The 24,170-nt window shown below is 41.5% G+C and overlaps 1 protein-coding gene across 17 annotated transcripts in view; it reads right to left on the reverse strand.

Annotated features, from left to right (window-relative positions):
• The window catches only part of LOC124010372 (muscleblind-like protein 2a), an 81,732-nt gene that overhangs the window by 57,111 nt on the left and 451 nt on the right, over nt 1–24,170 (reverse strand). For 15 of the 17 annotated variants that reach the window (XR_006834420.1, XM_046322756.1, XM_046322751.1 and 12 more), the window contains exon 2: nt 11,659–12,546. Coding sequence is in view for 15 of the 17 variants with exons in the window: in XM_046322756.1 (XP_046178712.1) it covers nt 11,659–11,832 (174 nt within the window). In the remaining 2 variants the exon portion in view is untranslated. Of the gene's footprint in view, nt 1–11,658; nt 12,547–20,636; nt 20,871–24,170 lie in introns of those variants that run through there. The other 2 variants (XM_046322742.1, XM_046322758.1) reach the window with 2 other exon arrangements.

Consider the following 24,170-nt stretch of genomic DNA (forward strand, 5'->3'; position numbering starts at 1 on the left):
GGGGGCTATTCGATGCTATTGCAGTCCGCCACAGGATGTTTTTGTGCTGGTCGAGGGCAGTCAGGTCTGGAGTGAACCAAGGGCTGTATCTGTTCTTGGTTCTGCATTTTTTGAACGGAGCATGCTTATCTAAAATGGTGAGGAAGTTACTTTTAAATAATGACCATGCATCCTCAACTGACGGGATGAGGTCAATGTCCTTCCAGGATACCCGGGCCATGTCGATTAGAAAGGCCTGCTCACAGAAGTGTTTTAGGGAGCGTTTGACAGTGATGAGGGGTGGTCGTTTGACTGCGGCTCTGTGGCGGATACAGGCGATGAGGCAGTGATCGCTGAGATCCTGGTTGAAGACAGCAGAGGTATATTTGGAGGGCCAGTTGGTCAGGATGACGTCTATGAGGGTGCCCTTGTTTACAGAGTTAGGGTTGTACCTGGTGGGTTCCTTGATGATTTGAGTGAGATTGAGGGCATCTAGCTTAGATTGTAGGACTGCCGGGGTGTTAAGCATATCCCAGTTTAGGTCACCTAACAGAACGAACTCTGAAGCTAGATGGGGGGCGATCAATTCACAAATGGTGTCCAGGGCACAGCTGGGAGCTGAGGGGGGTCGGTAGCAGGCGGCAACAGTGAGAGACTTGTTTCTGGAGAAGATGGCTAGGTCTTTCAGCATGACAATGATCCCAAATACACCGCACGGGCAATGGAGGAGTGGCTTCGTAAGAAGCATTTCAAGGTCCTGGAGTGGCCTAGCCAGTCTCCAGATCTCAACCCCATAGAAAATCTTTGGAGGGAGTTGAAAGTCCGTGTTGCCCAGCAACAGCCCCAAAACATCACTGCTCTAGAGGAGATCTGCATGGAGGAATCGGCCAAAATACCAGCAACAGTGTGTGAAAACCTTGTGAAGACTTACAGAAAACGTTTGACCGCTGTCATTGCCAACAAAGGGTATATAACAAAAGTATTGAGAAACTTTTGTAATTGATCAAATACTTATTTTCCACCATCATTTGCAAATAAATTAATTTAAAAAATCCTACAATGTGATTTTCTGGATTTTGGAAAATCATTTTATCCGTCATAGTTGAAGTGTACCAATGATGAAAATTACAGGCCTCTCATCTTTTTAAGTGGGAGAACTTGCACAATTGGTGGCTGACTAAATACCCTTTTGCCCCACTGTACATATATGTTCAATCTAACCCTGGAATGTAATGAAATTCCAAAGATCAGCATTTGTCCTACCACTTTTAAAAGGGGGAGATCCAATTTTTTAAAATAATTATAGACCAATATCAAAGCGGTCACCCCTGGCGAAAATACTTGAAACCCTTGTGAGTGAACAGCTAAAATAGTTAATTTACTAAATCTATTTTATCAATGTACCAATTGGGCTTCAAGACGAAGCATAGCACAATTATAGCAGCCATGAAGGTTTTAAATGATATCACTGAAACCATTGACAAAAAACAGCTCTGTGTCTCATTTTATATCGATCTCGCTAGGGCATTTGATACAGTTGATCATGCAATAAAAAGGAAGAGATTGTCGAGTGAAGGTCTTCCAGAGCATGCAGTTGCATGGTTTGCTAACTATCTGTCTGATCAAACTCAGTGCACTCAATTTGATGGGCTTATGTCTGTTAAATTGTCTGTCTTTAATGGTGCGCCTCAAGGCTCTGTACTTGGTCCTCTCTTATTCACCATTTATATAAATGATTTAAACAAAAATGTCCAAAATGCGCAACTTCATTTTCATGCTAATGAGACTGTTATTTACTGTTGTGCCTCATCTCTTACAAAAGCTATCCAGAACTCGTAAACTGCTTTTTATACTGTTCAATATACCTTGTGTCAATTGAAGCTTATCCTCAATACTGACAAAACTAAACTAATGGTCTTTTCTAAAGCAAGACATAAACCTCTGAACCTTTCACCTATTACTACCTGTCAGGGCAAGGAGATTGAGGTTGTAACCTCATAAATATATTGGAATTTTAATTGATGACGGCCTCTCTTTTAAATTGCATATTCAACAACTTACAAAACAATTTAAACTGAAATTAGGATTTTATTTTAGGAATTAGGCTGTTTTTTCTTTTGAAGCCAGAAGGAGGCTAGTAGTATCAGCTAATTTATGCCCTTACTAGACTATGGGGATATTTTATATATGAATGCTTCCGCTCAGTGTTTGAGATCAATTGACACCTTTTACCATGGCACTTTGAGATTTATTTTAAACTGCAAAACCCTTACGCACCACTGCACTTTGTATACCAGGGTTGGCTGGCCTTCTCTTGTCACTCGTAGGCTCAGTCACTGGTATACTTTTAAAAAGCCATTTTGGGTTTACTACCTTTTTATTCGGGCATTTTTATTGTTCAGAAATGTGGTGGGTACTCTCTTCATTCGCTGGACTTTATCCTGCTAACTGTTCCAAATGTCCGAACTGAATTTGGTAAAAGGGCTTTTATGTACTCTGCGCCATTGTCTTGGAACGCCTTACAAAATACTTTTCAACTGGAAGAACTTGTCCCTATTGGTATTTTTAAATCATTGATGAATGATCTTGAGACGGATTCCCTGACCTGTGAATGTTTTAAATTTGCTGTTTTTGATTTTGTTATACTCTTGTGAATTCTACGGTTTTTACTAGATTACTTGTAGTTTTCATGTACCATGTGTAGTTAACTAGTGATTATGTTAAGATTGATTGTTTTTTATTAGATATGTTTAATGCTAGCTAGCACCTTACCTTGGCTCCTTGCTGCACTCGCATATCAGGTAGCCAGCCTGCCACGCAGTCGCCTCGTGGAGTGAAATGTAATCGGCCATGATCGTTGTGCAAAAATGCTGATTACCGATTGTTATGAAAACTTGAAAATCGGCCCTAATTAAATAGGCCATTCCGATGAATTGGTTGACGTCTAGTGTGGGGTACATAGATTAGGTAGCCATTAAAAAATAAAAATAAATAATGTTAACGCCATTATTGCACAGAGTGAGTCCATGTGACTTGTTATTGTGACTTGTTAAGCACATTTTTATTTATTTAGGCTTGCCATAACAAAGAGGTTGAATACTTACTGACTCAGGACATTTCAGCTTTAACATTGCTTATTCATTTGTAAAAATATTTAAAAACATAATTCCACTTCAACATTATGGAGTATTGTGAGTAGGGAAAAAAAATGTCAATTAAATATATTTTAAATTCAGGCTGTCACACAGTGTGGGAAAGTCTTACATTGAAACAATTGAGTCTAGTCAAAGACAGTTGATTGAAGCACAACCATTAATTTCCATAATGAGTGAGAAGAGCCCTAAATGAATGTCTATGCAGAAAATTGTCACTGTGGACTTGTCTAGGGGTGTAACAGTACACGTATTTGTACCAAAATAGTTCAGTACATTCAGGGACCTCTGTTCGGTCCGAACTGTGAACCCAAATTACTACAGAAAAAAATATATACAAAATAAAAACACTTGGCCTATAAAAAAAGCATTTCAGGCTGTTCCAATAAAAACTTTAGCGTACCTTGTAATCAAAATTCTAATCTTGATTGGCGCATTTCAAACTGTGCTTTTTTTAAGCGCAGCTGGGAACTAGTTATGCATGATGGCGAGTGGTGGGGTCGATAAACCAGGAGGATTCTATCAATGTTTGAATATCCAGTTTGTAATCTACTGGGGAGCCAAAATGTCCCCAAAGGCGATGGACAAAAATAGTGTATTGCCACTGTACAACGAGAATGGCCTACGCAGCTGCCGACACAGTTACACTGAAATCACCCCAGTATTCCTACCACCGGAGAAAGACGGAAACGTAAAAAAAACAACACAAGCAGAGGATTCTGACTGGGACAAAGAAGTTATGAGTGATAGGTATGTTTATAGCCGTGGAATGCGCCCATTCTTGGTGGTTGAGAAGAATAAGGAATTTCAGCACCTCGTAAAAATCTCAAGCCACTTTATGAACTTCGCCCTCTCGCACCCATTGCAGCCTACCCACTTCTATAAGGAAGCTTAAGCCGAAGTTGTAAATGAATTGGCCAATGCACCCTGTATTGCACTTACTACAGGTTTATGGACCTCCAGGGCTTAACAAGGCAGACACGCCCCCTTTATGAGTAACAAGAGCGCATATTGTAGCATAGGCCTATATAATGTCTGAGTGATGTTTACATATTGATTTCACAGATATTGCACTTTATAATACTGTTGTTGATGACTAATCGTGCGTTTTCATTTAAGAAAATCTAAAGTGTTGGTATTCCTGATGGTGCTCCCATCAGGCATGATATGACTCATGATCATATATGGAAATCAGGAATACCAACACTTTGGATTTTCTTAAATAAACAAAAACTACAGTAATGGTTGGCATTAAATGTTCCCGCTGTACCGAAACCAAATCATGACCACAAAACGAAAAACTGCAATATGTACCGAAAAGGTGGATTTGGTAAACTGTTATACCCCTAGACTTGTCAGTAACAGGCGGCACTCAACAACAGGCTATTCACTCACAGCCACCGTGACACAATCACATGACTCCGGCATTTGTGTTTTCATAGATCGCTTCTGTCCTTCAGTGCTGTCCCGCAATCCCTCCTCCTTCACGGTCATCGTTCCCTTAGACAGTAGTCTGACTGTTGCCAGGTTAGTTCAAAGCAAACCTGTAGCCTATGCCACAAAGCGTGAGAGGAGTAAGTGAGCCAAATTAGGCCAATTCTGGAATCAAAACCAGATAACCGTTGTCACCCAGGTGGCTCACCTTTTAGCCAGGTAAATTGCTATGGCAACACATCATTCAGCTCTAACCTGCTCTGGGGGAAAGCTCACTCCAATTAATCCTGAATGTGTCTTAGCTTAAACCAAACCTAGTTTATAAACCCAGATTATTTTAAGGGACAGTTTTGCCTACAGTAATGATAACATATTGTGCTTTACACACAGTGTGTATGCGACACACAACTTCTGTCCATCAGGAGAGAAAAGTACCTGAAAGGACGCACGCAATCCACGAGACCGTATGAAATGTTGAGAGCAGCAAGACAAAGTCACAACGGCACGGTGAACATAAACGATGCCTGTGACAGAATTTCTCTTGCACTTCTTATAAATGCAAAGCACATAGAGGTGGGAGAATGCAAAGCCTGTTGTTCAAACCTGCCTCTGCAGGTCAATCCTGCCAGCGTTTATTTGGGCTCTGCTGCCAGTGGCCTGACTGGCATCTGTCCCACTGCCCTGCCCCCGCCCCGTGGAACCTCTTGGTCGGGTGACTGTCATGCCTCTGGGGGTTTGGCGAGAAGGCTGAAAGGCCTGGCTGTTCTGTTCTCGTCTCGCCTTATGCCTCTATGCAGCAGAGTATCTCTGCCTCACCTCTCTGAGGTTACGCCTTTGAATGGATCCCTTCAGATCTCCCCGTGTCACGCCTCGCACTACAGACAGGCTCAATAACCTTGGTCACAGATGGGGTGGCGGAGGAGGATCCAGGCAGGCAGACATAATAGTAGACAGCTCGGACTCTGACATTGGCCTGGTGGTGATGTCTCAACTGGCTCCCGAGGCACATGAGGATATGCCTCGGAGGGACAGGTCAGCAGAACAGGGCTCCCCCAGATAACCACCAGAATAACACTGAGTTTACAATGAGGGTTAGGAGGACACACCGTTTCAACACAGCCTTGCAGTTAGTTCCTTCATATTTGACTCTGTGGCATCTCAGTATCTGTTTTACACTTCATATGAACAATAACATCGCATTTAAAATGTCAGTGACAAATCAGACATTTCAATGCAGTTTGCGTCTCGACAGAACGTAGGCTAACACCCGGAGAACGGACATCAGGTCCTTACGCGGCACAATTACAAATCGTTCCCAATTGGAGTCAGCTGTAAACCCATTAAGCTGCTGCAGGGTTTGACGGAGCCGGCCAGCTGTAATAGACCGCCAGTCAATTGGCCGATTGCTCTGCAATAACTCACAGGGATTTACAAATAACAAGGGGGTTGCCAAGAAAACAGCTGATGTCCCCATAAATACAATGCCATTTTCAACAGTGTTGCCTCTAAATGAGATAGAGCTGCCAATACTCATGTAGTTAGAGTGGTTATTGGGTTTGGTTCTGAAGCAGGCAGAAATCCACACATGCCAAGGAGGTGGTGATCATTACAGATGATGACATACTATACTTTTCATTTGCAAATTGTGTATATTGGCCCTAAATCTTGCTGGACAGAGAGTTTGTATCATGTAGAACGCACATTGACCTTAACCCACATTCTTAAGGGGTCAGCGACAGCGGGAACAGCCCCAGAATAATAACAGACCCACAGTGAGTTCCCAGTATTGGTATCATGTAAAAAGCGCATCTCACGCTTGTTTGAAACTCATGCTCTGCCTTTGACCCAAAGCATGACCTTGAAGATTGTGTTATAAACACTGCATAACCTTCTGGTTGGTGTCCCTTTAAAATTGTTGCAATAGCTCACACTTTCATCTCAAAAGCTAAGGCATTGTGAGGTACGACTATTGTTCGGCAAGATACCTGCTCCAGTTTCTCTGGTCATTCATCATTGTCACTGTGTAGGTGTCCAATGTTTATTGCAGCTACTGCTGCTGTCTTAAAAACAAGGGAGCCTGCACTCCCCCACCCCCACTGCAGTAGTTCACTGTTTAATGTTATGTAAGGGGACCTGCTTTTAATATGAGGTTCTTGTCAGGTTCTTTCATCTTGAACTTTCTCAGGGATTTAGTTGTACTTGATTTTCTTATTGATTCCCTGTTGAATTATTGGATTACGAGGCACCATGATTGCAGTATCGGCCTAGGTCTTTTCAATATCTAAAACAAAATGTTTCCACAGTGTAGAAAAAAATATGGATAAATAAACATGAAGCATAAATCCTTGAAACACTATCTGGATAGTGCCAAGTAGATGTTCAATAAGGGTCAACAACATTTCCACTAACTATCCACCAGCCCCAAAACTAATCCTAAAATTAACCCTTAACCTAGCCCTTACCCTAACTCTTATTCGAAACCAAACCATAACCCTTTTGTAACAGTCGCAAGCATTTGCTGATCAACAGCTAGTCATACGATAAACACACTCTGTTGATCATCTATATGGGACTATCCAAATAAAGTGACCATGCAGCATACTCTTATAGTTTTATGCTATTGCAACAACTGCTTGCATGAGCTAAATAAAAACCATTCACCTTATTCAACATGTTGTTTTGTGTAACAGCTGACACAGTCTAGAAATAGAACCATCGGACACCTCTACACCGATCAGATGTTAGACACTAGTATAAAGGATGGACGTGGAATGGTAACAGAGCTAAACATATAACCCACAACTGGTGGCAGTGATCACAACAGAAGACCTCTGACATTTCGCGCTATAGGTCAAGACTCTGGCATTGCGTGAAGAACTGACACACTCTCTAATTTGAGCACCCACCCTAGCATTGGAACAGCAAAATGTTAAAATCAGGTGTACTTACATGTTACTGTGGTATGAATGATCTATAGCACATGTTGTTTATCCATTACCTGCTCCAGAATGAGTCCCCTCATATTACAAAGTTGTTACGTAATAGGCCAAGCTAATTTGCTTCGATTGAATATATGAAGACACCTTCACTTCTTTGGGACTGGGGGGCAGTATTGCGTAGCTTGGATGAATAAGGTGCCCAGAGTAAACTGCCTGCTACTCAGGCCCAGTTGCTAATATATGCATACTATTTGGATAGAAAACACTCTGAAGTTTCTAAAACTGTTTGAATGATGTATGCGAGTATAACAGAACTCATATGGCAGGCAAAAACCTGAGAAAAAAATCCAACCAGGAAGTGGAAATTGTAGGTTTGTAGTTTTTCAACTCATTGCCTATCGAATACACAGTGTCTATGGGGTCATATTGCACTTCCTAAGGCTTCCACTAGATGTCAACAGTTTTTAGAACCTTGTTTGAGGCTTCTGATGTGGAGTGGGGGCGAAAGAGAGGGGATTGAGTCAGGGCTCTGAAAGAGTGCCATGAGCTGACCACGCACATTCACGTGAGAGTTAGCTTGCGTTCCAATGCAATTCTGCAGACAAAGGAATTCTCCGGTTGGAACATTATTGAAGATTTATGATAAAAACATCCTAAAGATTGATTCTATACTTCATATGACATGTTTCTACGAACTGTAATATAACTTTTCATCTGAACTTTCGCTTGGACTTGCGCGTTGTGTGTTTGGATTATGTAATAAACGCACGAACAAAAAGGTTTAAACATTAATTCTGGAACTGGGATTCCTGGGAGTGCATTCTGATGAAGACAATCAAAGGTAAGTGAATATTTATAATGCTATTTCTGACTTCTGTTGACTGCACAACATGGCGGATATCTGTTTAGCTGTTTTGTTGTCTGAGTGCTAAAGCTTTTCTGAAATCAGAAACAGCGGTTGCATGAAGCAGAAGCTTATCTAAAGTTCCATGTATAACACTTGTATCTTTTAGCGATGTTTATTATGCGTAATTGTGGAAATTGATGTGGCTCTGCAAAATCACCAGATGTTTTGGAACTACTGAACATAACACGCCAATGTAAACTCAAGATTTATGGATATAAATATGAACTTTATCGAAAAAACATAGTGGGGCAAAAAAGTATTTAGTCAGTCACCAATTGTGCAAGTTCTCCCACTTAAAAAGATGAGGCCTGTAATTCTCATCATAGGTGCACTTCAACTATGACAGACAAAATGAGAAGAAAAAAATCCAGAAAAATCACATTGTAGGATTTTTTATGAATTTATTTGCAAATTATGGTGGAAAATAAGTATTTGGTCACCTACAAGCAAGCAAGATTTCTGGCTCTCACAGACCAGTAACTTCTTCTTTAAGAGGCTCCTCTGTCCACCACTCGTTACCTGTATTAACGGCACCTGTTTGCTGTTGGCTCCACGCAAGATCTCACCCCGTGGAGTCAAAATGATCACAAGAACGGTGAGCAAAAATCCCAGAACCACACGGAGGGACCTAGTGAATGACCTGCAAAGAGCTGGGACCAAAGTAACAAAGCCTATCATCAGTAACACACTACGCCGCCAGGGACTCAAATCCTGCAGTGCCAGACGTGTCCCCCTGCTTAAGCCAGTACATGTCCAGGCCCGTCTGAAGTTTGCTAGAGAACATTTGGATGATCCAGAAGAAGATTGGGAGAATGTCATATGGTCAGATGAAACCAAAATATAACTTTTTGGTAAAAACACAACTCGTCGTGTTTGGAGGACAAAGAATGCTGAGTTGCATCCAAAGAACATCATACCTACTGTGAAGCATGGGGTGGAAACATCATGCTTTGGGGGTGTTTTTCTGCAAATGGACCAGGACGACTGATCCGTGTAAAGGAAAGAATGAATGGGGCCATGTATCCTGAGATTGAGTGAAAACCTCCTTCCATCAGCAAAAGCATTGAAGATGAAACGTGGCTGGGTCTTTCAGCATGACAATGATCCCAAACACACCGCCTGGGCAACAAAGGAGTGGCTTTGTAAGAAGCATTTCAAGGTCCTGGAGTGGCCTAACCAGTCTCCAGATCTCAACCCCATAGAAAATCTTTGGAGGGAGTTGAAAGTCCATGTTGCCCAGCAACAGCCCCAAAACGTCACTGCTCTAAAGGAGATCTGCATGGAGGAATGGGACAAAATACCAGCAACAGTATGTGAAAACCTTGTGAAGACTTACAGAAAACATTTGACCTCTGTCATTGCCAACAAAGGGTATATAACAAAGTATTGAGAAACTTTTGTTATTGACCAAATACTTATTTTCCACCATAATTTGCAAATAAATTCCTTAAATATCCTACAATGTGATTTTCTGGATTTTGTTTTTCTCATTTTGTCTGTCATAGTTGAAGTGTACCTGTGATGAAAATTACAGGCCTCTCATCTTTTTAAGTGGGAGAACTTGCACAATTGGTTGCTGAATAAATACGTTTTTGCCCCACTGTATATGTATTGTGTAATATGAAGTCCTATGAGTGTTGTCTGATGAAGATCAAAAGTTAGTGATTCATTTTATCTCCATTTCTGCTTTTTGTGACTCCTATTTGGCTGGGAAAATGGCTGTGTTTTCTGTGACTAGGTGCTTACCTAACATAACCGTTTGGTGCGCTTTCGCCGTAAAGCCTATTTGAAATCAGACACTGTGGCTGGATTAACGAGAATTTTATCTTTAAAATGGTGTAAAATACTTGTATGCTTGAGGAATTTTTATTATGAGATTTCTGTTGTTTTGAATTTGGCGCCCTGCACTTTCACTGGCTGTTGTCGAGGTGGGACACTACCATCCCGAATATCCCAGAGAAGTTAACAGGCTGTTTTAAACTTACTATAATTAGGGAGTTGTGTAAAAATGATTAGGCCTACAGCAAGACATATCTATTCAAACCAGGGTAAAATGCAAGCCATTATGAAACAAAACCTGTTGATTCTTAAGGGGTCTTCACTCTGTAGTGCCCAATTTAAATATACAGTAAATCTGTCCCAATTTAATGAGCAAAGGATTTGGAGAGCGATACCACAGAAGCCCTTAGAACAGGGGAGTCAAACTCAATCACTGCAAGTGGCCATATTGGAAAGGGGAAAAAAATTGTGGGCCAGACATAGCCTGTTTGTTTTTAGAAAAATATGTTAATTAAAAACGTACATAGGATGCTGGATAGAACATTAACATTAAACAAAAGATAATACTTGTCCAGCCGTTGCTGCTGTGTTTGCAGAGGTGCATAATATGCTACAACCCTAATCAAAAAGTATTTCAAAATTGCAAATAACAAAAACGTAGGTAGGTTGTTGTAACATTTAAACTTAAAATATGTTTATAATTTTTCACACTGCATGGATCACAGGTAGTTGAAAGCAGCTGTATGTTAGTGGTCCTTCTGTAGCCCAGTTGGTAGAGCATGGCGCTTGTAACGCCAGGGTAGTGGGTTCGATCCCCGGGACCACCCATACGTAGAATGTATGCACACATGACTGTAAGTCGCTTTGGATAAAAGCGTCTGCTAAATGGCATATATTATTATTATTATTATATGTTGCTTTAACGGGCCTATAGGTTTACCCTTTGCATGGTGTTTTGTTGCATGTTTAGTTTTTTGTTTATTCATTGTCAAGCTTTAAAAAACTGAAGCCAGACTCCAACATTTTAGTAGCCTAGGAATGTGGCATGTGTCCATGCACTTTTTCTCCACTGCGCACTTTGGGAGCGTATCAAACTGTTGACTCACCACACTCACATGTGAATCCTTTATCTAATAATGTCATATTGGTTGACAAAAAGTTGTCTGTAGTACAGCAATTGCCTGGTTCTGACAACACGCTTAAATTGGTCAGTACCATTAATGAGAACAGTTGGGGATACTGCAAATGTTTAGTGATGATATGATACAGCACACTGGCTGGCTCATGGGTAGGGGTGTGTGTGTGTGAGTCTCTGGGAGGAGGAGTGTGTGGCAATGCACCGCCTTTGGCGCACAGAACGGGCCTGACAGAAATGTGTCATGGGCCAGATCCTGCCAGTGGGCCTTGTGTTTGACACATGTGCTTTAGAATAAATACTTCCCCTTTATCTGTGCTCTGCATTCCTTACCTTTAGCGAGTCAAAGCAGGCAATCACCCTTCCGTTCTCCACCTGGCAGCTTTTGGGCGGGTGCGCAAATTTGCATTCCTCGTCACTCCGCGAACATGTCCCCCTCTGGAACTGTCGGCACACCTCCAGCGTCAGCCATTTTGTGTCTCGCATCGAAGCAATATTTAAAGCCATAGCAATGCCGGGGTGGGGTAAAGCTAGCCACTTGTTTAAGGAGACGCTATACTCTAATGGCTCTTCAGTGTGCTAAAAAAACTACTAAAAGTGTAGCAAAAAAACTGTGTGGGTCAGTGAAAGTCGTTTGCCCTTGCGGACTTCAGAGCAGCAGAGTTGGTGGACTTGCAACCTGGATGTGGGCGCAGCTTGGGAGATGGCGGCTATCAGAGAAGCTGTCAATCAAGAGACGTCGCTCGTCAATCAGTTAGTCCCAGGTGCAGGCCACTGACAGGTCAACGGGGGCATGCTCAGAGGCAGGGTGGACTGAAGGACCGTCCGAATGTGGTGGTAGTGGGAAGAAAGGGGGAAGGGGTGGGGAAGATAATTGAAACTGGTGCTATTTCGAGGGTGATGGCACTGCTTGGGCGAGAATATAAATTTGTGCAGATGGTGGGTTGGGTATTGACTAAACTTCTCCGAATGGGTCAGTCAGCACTCTGTTTTGGCAGAGAGTCCAGCCAGTTCCCCCAACCGCTGCAGTTAAATATTTCTGCTTGGGTTTCTGAGGCAGCGCAGCGACGGAGCCAGATAAAGATGAGTTTGTAGGGCAGCGGCTGAGGTTGAGCTATCTTCTGTCACAGCGAGGGAGGGAATGTTGCATGCTTGGTGGAGGTGACGTGCAGGCAGGCAGCTCAAGTAGGGATGTCTGACAAGGCACTTTCTGTCGACGATCTGTGTGTGAGAGAGAGAGAGAGAGAGAGAGAGAGAGAGAGGAGTTATATTCAGAGGAGTAGTTAAACAACTGCCTGAGGCATTAATGCAACAGTCTGTTTTTTTTATTTTAAGCTAAAACAGTTCATGAAATAAAGTGGAAACGTATTGCTGGGGACAGCATTATTTCCCCAAATCAATTAGTGGACAATCAATAAGAAAACTCTATAAACGCAATAAATCCACTGTTCACAAGATAAAGCTGTGAATGTTCTTTAACAATACAGACCCATAGGCAAAAGTATTCAGAGATTTTTCTGCCTTTGTACTGCTTGGGCAGGCCGCTAACAATGTTTCTATTTCATAACATTTTTGGGATGGAAAAAGTTTCAGTGGAAACTTAAATGACTAAAACCAAACAAACGTAAGCTATGTAGAAAATAATAGAACATTAAAAAAACAATTAATAATAAAAAATATTATACATTGTTATTATGCGAAAAATAAAATAACAGCATCAGCAATGGAAAAATGGATAGAATTGCAGGAAACTAGCTTTAAAAATCATAAAATGTTATATAAAATTTACTTAAAAATTCCAACATTTCTATACACCGCCAAGGGGAAAATGTAAAACAAAATGTCACGCAGAAAGGCTGCCAATATAATTCTGATCCATTGTCAAGAATTCGGTCAAGCCCTCCAAATCGGAACAAGCTTAAGCTATAAGAACATTTTATTATGTCAATTTCATGGCCTATTCTGTCCTGTCCTAACTAGTAGACTTTACCAGTAGTGGAAAAAATATCCAATTGTCATACTTGAGTAAAAGTAAAGATACCTTCGTAGAAAATGACTCAAGTAAAAGTTTTAAAAAGTCAGCCAGAAAAATACTGCTTGAGTAAAAGTATTTGGTTTTAAATATACTTAAGTAACAAAAGTAAAACTATAAATAATTTAAAATTGTAATTTAAAATTATATTTTAAAATTATTATAATTTAATTTAAAATTATAATAACAAAATCAGATGGCACAATTTACACTCGACGCATTTGTGTTTTGTGAGTCCTTCCGATCAGAGGCAGTAGGGATGACCAGGGATGTTCTCTTGATAAGTGAGGGAATTGGGCCACTTTCCTGTCCTGCTAAGCACTGAAAATGTAACAAGTACATTGTTTTCTTTCGGAATCTAGTGAAGTCAAAAATATAAAATGGTAAAGTACAGATACCTAAATAAAACTACTTAAGTACTTTACACCACTGGACTTGTGCTTGTGCCCTAGAAATGTAGGGCCAAAGCCAAACATTGAGAAATGTTATAACAGTGTTTAGCCTATCATATTAAGAATAGGAGAATAATATGGCTGTCGAAAACACATTGATATACAGATGACTGGCGCCCTGTTTTTAGTGGTGTGAGTGAGAGTGAGAGTGAGGCGCCCTTGTTTGTGTGTGGCTAGGTAGAAGGAGGCTGGCTTGAAGTGTTGTGTAAGCCAACAGAGGGCAGTTGCGAGGTTATTCAGCTGCCACTTGGTCTGAGTTCCCGATCATTACTTTGCGTCATTGTGCGCCAACTCGCCCGGCGCAGCCATCAGGCGTGTTGAATACAAAGCAGCGACCCCTGTGCAATGAGACAGCAAGAGTGCAGTAAGCCAAGCCAGTGCGGGACAGGAGGGACAAAGCCCCTGGGGTCCACCCACCCTGTCGAGTAATGCCGTGACGAGAGCCGCTAGCTAATAGAAAACGTGCAGCACAGCAGTATTCCGGGAAGCCATCCAACAGGCAGAGCAAGAGAGACCGAGACAGATGCATGTGCCAGACACGATTACGCCACTGCCTGGGTACCTAGAGTGCCTCAACACCCACCAGACAAGACCAGTCAAATTAGACGTCAGATCATTGATATGGCCAGTGGATTTTCAATTCACAGAGAGAGAATAGGAGTCTCGCGCCTCTCGCTCTGCATCTGTTTTCAGGCAATGTCCTCCGGCTACTCGGTTTGGGGAGGGGGAAAAGGACTTGATAGATCAAATTTAAGAAGGGGCCTAGCCTTTAGCTTGCTTTTTCAATCCATTACAAACTGACTACCGTGCAGGGAGCCTCTTTCCCTTAGAACATCTGGAAATACTTTCTGGTGATAACTGGGAGAAGGAAGTGGGGGTAGGGCAGGCGAACAAGGGAGGGAGGGTTGTAAAAAGCTGCAGCTGCTGTTTAGAATTCTCTTCACTGTTTCATATCCCACAGATCCCTCCATTCAAAGACATGGGACAAAATAAGTACAACAACACTAGCATAGTGAGCATACTGCACTCCACAATGAACAAGAGACATTGGTCGGACTCCATACAAACACATAGACCTATGTACAAATCATAGTCAAAATTTTGAGGGAGTAGCTTTAGTGGTCATGAAAGAATACGAGTCCAGACAGTAAAAGCCATGGCAGTAGTCTACTGTAAGATAGACCGCCCATCTTTGATCACTTGGCTCGATATCATGGGCAGTTGTCACATTCAGGTCTGCTTAAATATAAAGTTAGAATAAAAAAATACATATCTACGACTATAACCATGCAACAAGCTGCTGGTGCTAAGTTAAAGTAGGCCTAACCATTATCAGCCATGATGCTACATTTCTGGACCTGGAAACCAACATATAGGCATACTTTATGGGCAAATTTACAATATTATAGTCACATTCTCATTAAGGCACATGAAAGTTCACATGTATTTTTATCAAATATTTTTTTACATTCAAACGGCTCTCCTGTGAAGTCGTGACTTGCGACATACGCCTAGTTCCTGAATCGGGTCACATATCGGCCCAACCCTAGTGTGTGTGTGTGGTAAAACACCATCCTGTCATCTTGGAAATTGGCCCACTTTAGAACCGTACTACAAATATGAAATGAGATGCATTTTCTCTCTGACTCCAAGCCTGCAATCCCAAAGGCAGGATTTCATTTCACAGCATCTCCCCCGGGGACAAGATGGTCGCTATGAAAGAACCAGGTAAGAATCATGTCAGATGTGACCTCACCAGTTTATTTTTCTATGTTTTTATTTGGCTCAGAAAACACTTTTGTTCCTAAATCATGGTAAATTCTGAATCATCGTCGCTTAGAAGTGAAGTATTTCTTAATTTCCCGGCATCAGCAATTCCCACAAATCTATGTGTTATTTGAATAACTGTCTGGGTTACAATGTGAGTGCGGGCAAAGTTTTTTATTGTAATGGAATTTTGCTAAAAGATTCAAACAAAATGTCAACACAGTGTCTTCTTTCAATGTATTATGACCCCATATCAGGGTGACATATGATAAATGCCTTTCTGCTTTATCTATCAGGTTACCAGTTTAATATGTTATTGGCCTACTATAACACTTATTTCCTGGTTCAGAAAATACAAAGAACACAGCTAAGATACCTGGTAGCCTACATATCATGGAGAATGCCCTAGAAATCAGGTTACTTGAGCGAGAGAGAGCTCATTCAGCCATATGATATAGCACAGCTTAGCCCTAGCATATTACTGAGCCCCTTGTTTGTACTATAGCCTATATACTGTGCATGGGCTACATAAGGGTAGCCTAGTGGTTAGAGCGTTGGACTAGTAACCGAAAGGTTGCAAGATCAAATCCCCAAGCTGACAAGGTAAAAATCTGTTGTTCTGCCCCTAGGCTGTCATTGAGACAAAGAATTTGTTCTTAACTGACTTGCCTAGTTAAATTACTTTTTCAGCTTTTTTGAACGACTGCCTCATTTCTGTACCCCGAACATACAATTATCTTTAAGGTCACTCAGTTGAGCAAGTGCATTTCAAACACAGATTCAACCACAAAGACCAAGGAGGTTTTTGAATGCCTTGCAAATGTAAACTTAATTTAACTAGGCAAGTCAGTTAAGAACAAAATCTTATTTACAATGGACGGCCTACTCCAGCCAAACCCGGACGATGCTGGGCCAATTGTGCGTCGCCCTATGAGACTCCCAATCACGGCCAGATGTGATACAGCCTGCAAAGAAGGGCACCTATTGGTAGATGGGTTAAAACTTGTTTTTTAATGCAGACATTGAATAGCCCTTTGACCGTGGTGAAGTTACTAATTATCTGAGCAGCTAACTGATCGCTGCAGCTGCACATAGTCCATCGGTAAATAGCCCTACCTCATCCACATACTGTTTTTATTTATTTACTTTTCTGCTCTTTGCACACCAGTATTTCTACCTGCACATGACCATCTGATCATTTATCACTGCAGTGTTAATCTGCTAAATTGTAATTATTCGCCTACCTCCTCATGCCTTTTGCACACAATGTATATAGACTTTTTTTCTACTATGTTATTGACTTGTTTGTTTACTCCATGTGTAACTCTGTGTTGTTGACTGTTCACACTGCTATGCTTTATCTTGGCCAGGTCGCAGTTGTAAATGAGAAATTGTTCTCAACTAGCCTACCTGGTTAAATAAAGGTGAAATAAAACAATAAAAAAAATTATCATTTGGATGATGTATCAATACACCTAGTCACTACAAAGATAGAGGTGTCCTTCCTTAACTCAGTTGCCAGAGAGGAAGGAAACCGCTCAGGGATTTCACCTTGAGGTCAATGGTGACTTTAAAACAGTTAAGGGTTTAATGGCTGTGATAGGAGAAAAATGAGGAAGGAGCAACAACATTTTAGCTACTCCACAATACTAACCTAATTGACAGGGTGACAAGAAGGAAGCCTGTACAGAATAACAAGACACTAAAGTAATGCTGTAATTAGATATTTATGCGTTTCATTTTCAATAAATTCGCAAACATTTCTAAAAACTTGTTTTTACTGTCATTATGGGGTAAAATACAAAAGCAAATATGTTACCAATTTTGAATTCAGACTGCAACACAACAAAAATGTGGAATAAGTCAAGGGGTATGAATACTGAGGCTAGCCTAGTGGACACACCTCCAGGAAAGAGTGCTGATGAGGACGAGTGGAGGGACAGATGGTGCGCAGATAGGTAGGGCCATGCGACACCCTTGTTGTGACCTGCACAGATCAGTCCTGTACGCCCCTGCCAAGCTCTCTCTTGGTGCTTTCAGGACAGAGTGATGTGCGCAGTGCTCAACAGTCAAACTTTTTTGACTTTCATCTACAAAATAAAAAATGGCATATGCAAAAAAAAAATAATGATCCCACTAGGTACACTGAAATGTGCAACCTTTAAAAACTGTACTCTATCGCTCTGTTCCTTGAAAAAAAGAGGCAGGCAAAACCATGCCATCCAGTAAAAGTTCAACATTTTAACAAAGAGCAACTAGCCTAACCAGCCAGGAAAGCAGACCAGAGATTTGTGGAGACTGGGGAAAGCTCCATGTTACGACTAGACCGTCATGGATTCCAGTTACGAAAGCCAGCTGGCCAGGCATTATCGTGGCCATCTCCTAATTTGAATGAGAGCAGGCCAGTGCAGGGTTCTCTCAAGTAAAAGTCATTAGCTGACGTCTGAACACCACCCACGTATCCTATTAGCTGTGTATGCGGTGTTAGTCTCTCCTGGATGTTGTCACCCTGAGAGAAAGGCCTAGCAGAAACTTTGCATCGTTTTCATTTTACAGACAATCTTCTTAAAGCACCAGCTAGCTGTCAAACAGCAGGTCTATAACAATCAAGCAAATGAATACCTGCTCTTTTGAATTTATTACAATGCAGGAGATGGCAATCCACCATATATTTGCATATGGCCAAGAGAAACACGAGTAGGCTACATTTTCCATGGCAGCAAAGAGTGCGAGTGTGCTTCAGTGTAATGAAAGCAAAAATGTCCATCTCCAGTTGGTTGTGGGAAAACAAGAGTGTTGTTTTTTATGATCAGGCTAGTTTATGATGATTTATGATCAGGCTAGTTTAAAATTATTCCTGATGTGTTTTACCATCCTAATAATAATGGTTCTAAAAAGCATATTTGATGAAGGCATTTTGTTATGAATTTCCATATGGTCAACTGCCGTATCGTGCAATCCGTTTGCTGAGAATTCTGCATAATAATATAGGTCTAGGCTACTTATTTGAGCTGAAGATTTCTCTTAAAAAGATCTTGTTAAATTTACAAATTTAAGTACATTCACATCACATGGGAACATATTTAAATAAGCTAAACTTGTATATCACAATTTCCTGGAAGTCTACACAAATGTCTTAGCAATGCATATTTTCGAAGCTCAACTCATAGGCCTGCTATTGAAATATTAGGCTAGGATAAATGGATGGAAATTAAAAGTATGTCATCCTGCAAATTGATATTGGCATTAGCTACAGCTCCTGGAGCTTCAAATTATCAAATGTCATTAGCGTAAGGAGAAATGAGAGACACCTAGCTAAGCAGAGGTTAGCAGACTAAGCTAAGCAGAGCTACTGGGAAGGGGCAAAGCAGAGAACATTTAACAAAGTCAGCAGAAATGTGTGCCTGATATCCTAATAGCCTTAACTAAAAACTTGGTGACCGCAATGGTCATCTCATGCCACTGACAGGGGGAACTGGCCTATAGGATATTTAACCAATCCCCTGCCCTGATTAGCCTATCTACAGGTCAATATATATCTGATAGCCAATGAGAGGACTGGATTTTAAGTGCATGTAGCCTGTAACAGACAGAAGACCCATTTACTGTGACTGTCAATTACTTTCCAGAATCGAGTACTAAAAGATATGATTGCAACTGTGCATTCACACAAAAGTTACTCAGGAAGAAATGCATTCACACAAAAGTTACTCAGGAAGAAATGCTGGACACTATTATATCATCCAACTTCAGATGATCCTCTAATAGCCTGTCTGTCTTTTTAAATTGAGCATTTAGCTAAATTAAATCACTTCCCAGTAGTTCTGGAAGAGAAAACCCTTAAAAACAACTCAACTGTCAAGCTATGACTCATGACCAACTAGCAGGCTAATTTTCAAATGGCTTCCAATGTGGCCTGTTCATTTTAAAGTAGAATTATCCTTTCACTGAAAAGCCATGCTAATGTGAGGGCCAAATGATTCAGCTTTCTTTTCCATCCATCACAGCACACACACAAAATCGGTGCTTGGACATAAAGAGCTTATTTTGAAGGTAATGTAGATTGTTGTTACTGTTTAAAAGGTCTGGAGGAAAAAGAAATTGCTAAAAGCTCCCAATCCTTTATAAAGGCATGGCTAATTACCTTTGTGTCAGCAGTGACAACCCACTTGTGAATCAATTTAGGGAGGGAGTTGCTCAGGCTTGCAGCTCTGGCCTTCCTAATGAAAAGCCATTGCATGTCTGTGACGTTACTGTTTTTTGTTGTTTATTTTTTGTAAACAGGCAGGGCTTAACGGTCTTCCATTTCAGAAAACACCCACTTCGTCCTCCACTTCCCCCCACGACTGCCAACTGTTAGTTAGACAGACACCTTTCTAGTGTTTTCCAGCTCGTTTCCAGGCCGCACCGGTCAACATTTACAGCTCCCTCCCATAATAGCACAGTACAGAGCAGTGGATAAAGAGCTTACTGTGGAGTGTGGCTGTGGACCTCCTCTGTGATAAAAGACGTGGGACCTCCTTTAAAAAAGTAAGAAGCCCAAGCAAGGCTAATTAGGGAGCCAGCCCTCAGCTCTGTTTCATGTCCACCTCCAGTACAAGTGAAAAATATTTTATCTACGCCTATGAACTGCATTGAAAGTGAAACTCTTTTCTGGCATAAAAGGAAAGTTTGAAACAGCCTAATGGAGCGGTCTACAAATAAATCTGACAAATCTTTCTCTATCTGGCTAGTCCATGTGCTCTGAACTTCATGGAGAGAAGTCTGCATAATTTTTCTACATCATGAAGGGAAGGGAGAGGCACTGTCTGTCTGTGGAAGTTAGTTTCCCTAGTCATCAACAAGTCCCAACACAAGCACGAGAAATTCAAGCGGCTGTAACCAGCAAAGCGTTCGTTAGACTGTACCAGCGAGCTCCCCTCACCCATTTGTGCTGCCCCTCTCTGTAGCTCCCTCTCCAACACAGACACTCTCTCTTTCCTCCCTACCCACCCAGGATGGTATGCACCATACTGCAGCAAACTACTTTTTAAAAAATAGATCAGAGACGTTCTTCCCACCTCGTTTTTTGCTGAGTCCTGTATAGCTCTGTCGTGCCTCTCTCTTTAAGCCACAGCAAAGAGACACCAGGTGCAGCTGCTGTGCCTCGGAGTAGTTCCCCTGCTTCAGCGTCTGGAGCTAATGACCATGTGAACTGTTGTCATTCCCTGGGAGGAGCTGCAGAGCGCTGCAGCAGCCAGAGTCCCATGCCTAGACAGAGATATTTTTTTTCTTTCTCTCAGCCACAGAGGGGAGGGGAGCGAAGCAGGCAGGAAGCAGAGGAGTGTCTGCTCAACTATCTGGCTAAAATGCATAACAGCCATCCCCCACAGCCAGCCCCTTCCTGCCCACCCGCCTCCAGCCAGGTCTGCCCACTCCTTGCTCGGTCCAATAGGAAAAGGAATATCAGATCACAGCTCTTTCCTGGTTGGCTCGTAGGGTACTAACTGGCAGGCAGAACTCAGAACTACCCAATGACACAGACACTGCTGGACCTTAAAGGTATTTCCCCAATTTCATGCCCAGCTTACACACCATAATAATAATAATAATATATGCCATTTAGCAGACGCTTTTATCCAAAGCGACTTACAGTCATGTGTGCATACATTCTACGTATGGGTGGTCCCGGGGATCAACATCCATCCCCCTTTTGGCCATTCCACAAAGGACACAACATGTAGGCTACTAGGCAACCAACATGAAAACATCACATCATCCTCTGTATCACCATAGGCAAAACATAAACACAGTTTAAATAATAAATATGAAATTATCTGATGTAGAGCATAAGCTCTCCCCACCTGCACTGTAACATGACATAAGCTTAGCAGCAGCCCCTCTGGAAAGAGAACATTGTCCCTCCTCTTCTCCCCACCCCAGTGACGACACAAACAGCAGCCTATTTAGTATCACGTGAGATGTTGTGGATGGAACGGCGGCAGCACAGAACTGATGAGTCAGAGCCCCTGCTTCATGATTTTTCAAATCCAATACAATATCCAACTGTCCCTTTTTATCTCGCTCACCCTCTCTCTTTCTGTGTTGAGCTCCCACTCCTATACATGGACAACAGATTATGTGGCAGCCTGAGTGCTTCAACATCAATGAGGCTAGATATGCTCTTTCCAGTTCACTGCCAAATAAACCTGATAACCCTCAAGGTTAGCTCGGACAATAACACCTCTCTAAATCTGTGGTATGGTGTGAATCTATCTTCCTAAACAAAGTGAATTGTGTATCCTACCTCAGCAGTTGACAGACTAAAACATTTATGTTAGCGCCATCCACCAATGTCACCTTTGCATGCGACCCACCCATAGATCGTAATAGGGGACCCAACTTAAAGAGTCGTATTCATTAGTGCACATTGTAGCAAAACATTTTACAAACGAAAACATAAACAAGCGTTTCTTATTGGACAAATTCAGGTAGGTCCCTCCTTGTTTCAGCTTGTTTGCTTCTGTTTGGTTTTAGTGAATAACCCCCCAGGTGATATAGAATCAGTTGGTGCTCTACTCTCATTCCTATGCTTGGGGGGGAAGGGGGCTGGAAATGCCTTGAACAGACAGCAAACTCACTTTACAGCTATGCTTGACAACACTAGAAAGTGCTTCAGAGAGGTGGAAGGGAGATGACTGCTGGAAAACAACTGGAAAATATAGCCTAGGAGGCTATTGGGGAGCAAGTGGTCCTAAACAAAGTCCAATATTCTATCTTAATCACCATGTGACGATGGTATACTAGCCATAACAAAAGTAATGTTGCAGAAACAGATTTTCAACAGGAAAACAAAAGCCTTGCGGACAAACAAGTCAGGCTACTTTCTTCCCACCATGGTATCCCCTCCTTAACCCCTGTCCTGGTTCACCCTTGTGCCTCGCTGTGATATTAAACAACAGGCTATAAACTGCACAAGTGACTTTCCAATGAGTAGGCTAAAGAAACAAAAACAACCAACGCAGAGATATACAACAAGGTATAACAAATAGAGGAAGGTTTAGAATTTTAATTGCACCCTGTGCATATGACAAACATGATATACATTTGATTTATATAGCCTATGGCTAAGAGGCATGCGCACCAATTGTCCACATAAAATAAAGGGTGTGGTATCTCTCCATTTCAAAGATTTTAATAAAGGAAATAATAGAAACCAGTGAAAGATCAATGATAGGCTACTGCCTTCCTGTTCTTGGCTGTAATTAAATAGCAAAAGGCAGGAGAGGAGTTGTGTTTCACTTTGAACCCCTTGGATGGACTTTCTGCTGACCAATGAATACTTGACTGAGTAAAATGTACAGAACACTATATAATAGAGTGAAATGAGAAGGATTACCCTACATCGAAATGCAGCATCGTTCAGATGACTGACAATACAAAGAGGCTCCATCTTGTTGAATTGTTTATTTGCCCCTGCAATGTTGCAGAGCTTTAAGTCTCAATCAGCAGTGGGTTTCCATGGCTACCGAAGATGGACAAAACAGATCCACGGATAGACCCAATATCCTCTGTGAATCTCATCAACAGTTCTTTGCAATGCATATTCATTTCAGGATCTCTCTTTTTGTAAGACAGACGATAACATGCTACTTGAAGGGTAGGCTATGCCATTAACTTCTAAAGTCCTAGCAATTCTCCAGAACACTGAGCAAAATAACATTTGTTAACCTGATTCAATAACTTTAAAAAAAATTTTTTAAAAAACAGGCCTAAGCCATTGCATTAGTTGAGTCTGAAATCTGTATTCTGCTCTGCAAACAGTAGCCTGTCTGCAGTGCATACATACATGAACATCAGAGCATGCAATAAAACAATTATTAGTAATGAATTATGAGTCACATCCATTGCCTAACTGTTTATTGAGCCTTACTATATCATCCTCAATCAGCATCAATCATATTTGGTACATTAACACACAAGCATAGCCTATTGACCTTCACTCACGCTACAAGAAAACTGTGAGTGAGTGAGTTTTTGTATTTCTAAGTCATAAAATATGTTATATGTCAAAGTTAAATAACCCACATTATGTTTACTTCACCTACAATGTGATGTATGTACTGTTACTGTGGGTGATAATGTCTGCAACACACTGTCATTTGGATCTAACTTGCTCAACCTATCCATGAACGTTAATGAATAGATTACTCGTCCGTCCCCCCTTTAAAATTGGACCAATATGTGGCCATTTAATTTATTTCAGGTAACTAGCTAGTTTGCATCGCCTTTGGTATGGCAATATTGGCATGCCAAAGCCAACTAGTTAGTTAGCTAGGTAGGTACAACAACTATCAAGTCAATAACAACATTAATAACGTTAATGACACTGACTGCCACCTGAAGCTTGACAGCTCGATAACACGTTCGCCTGCCGTGAAGTTAGGGAACCGTTCTTAGCCAATAACGTTAGTTGGAAGCGACCTCGTGGGGGGAATTTAGTGCGAGCTGACAACATTGGCTAACTGAAGCAATAGTTTCTACAAAATCTGTCAACTCACTTTGAAAGCCTACGAGATGCTAGCTAGTTAACGTTAGCTAGCATTCCTGTTGAA

Source organism: Oncorhynchus gorbuscha, linkage group LG23 (assembly GCF_021184085.1).
Source record: "Oncorhynchus gorbuscha isolate QuinsamMale2020 ecotype Even-year linkage group LG23, OgorEven_v1.0, whole genome shotgun sequence".
NCBI classification, from domain to species: Eukaryota; Metazoa; Chordata; class Actinopteri; order Salmoniformes; family Salmonidae; genus Oncorhynchus; species Oncorhynchus gorbuscha.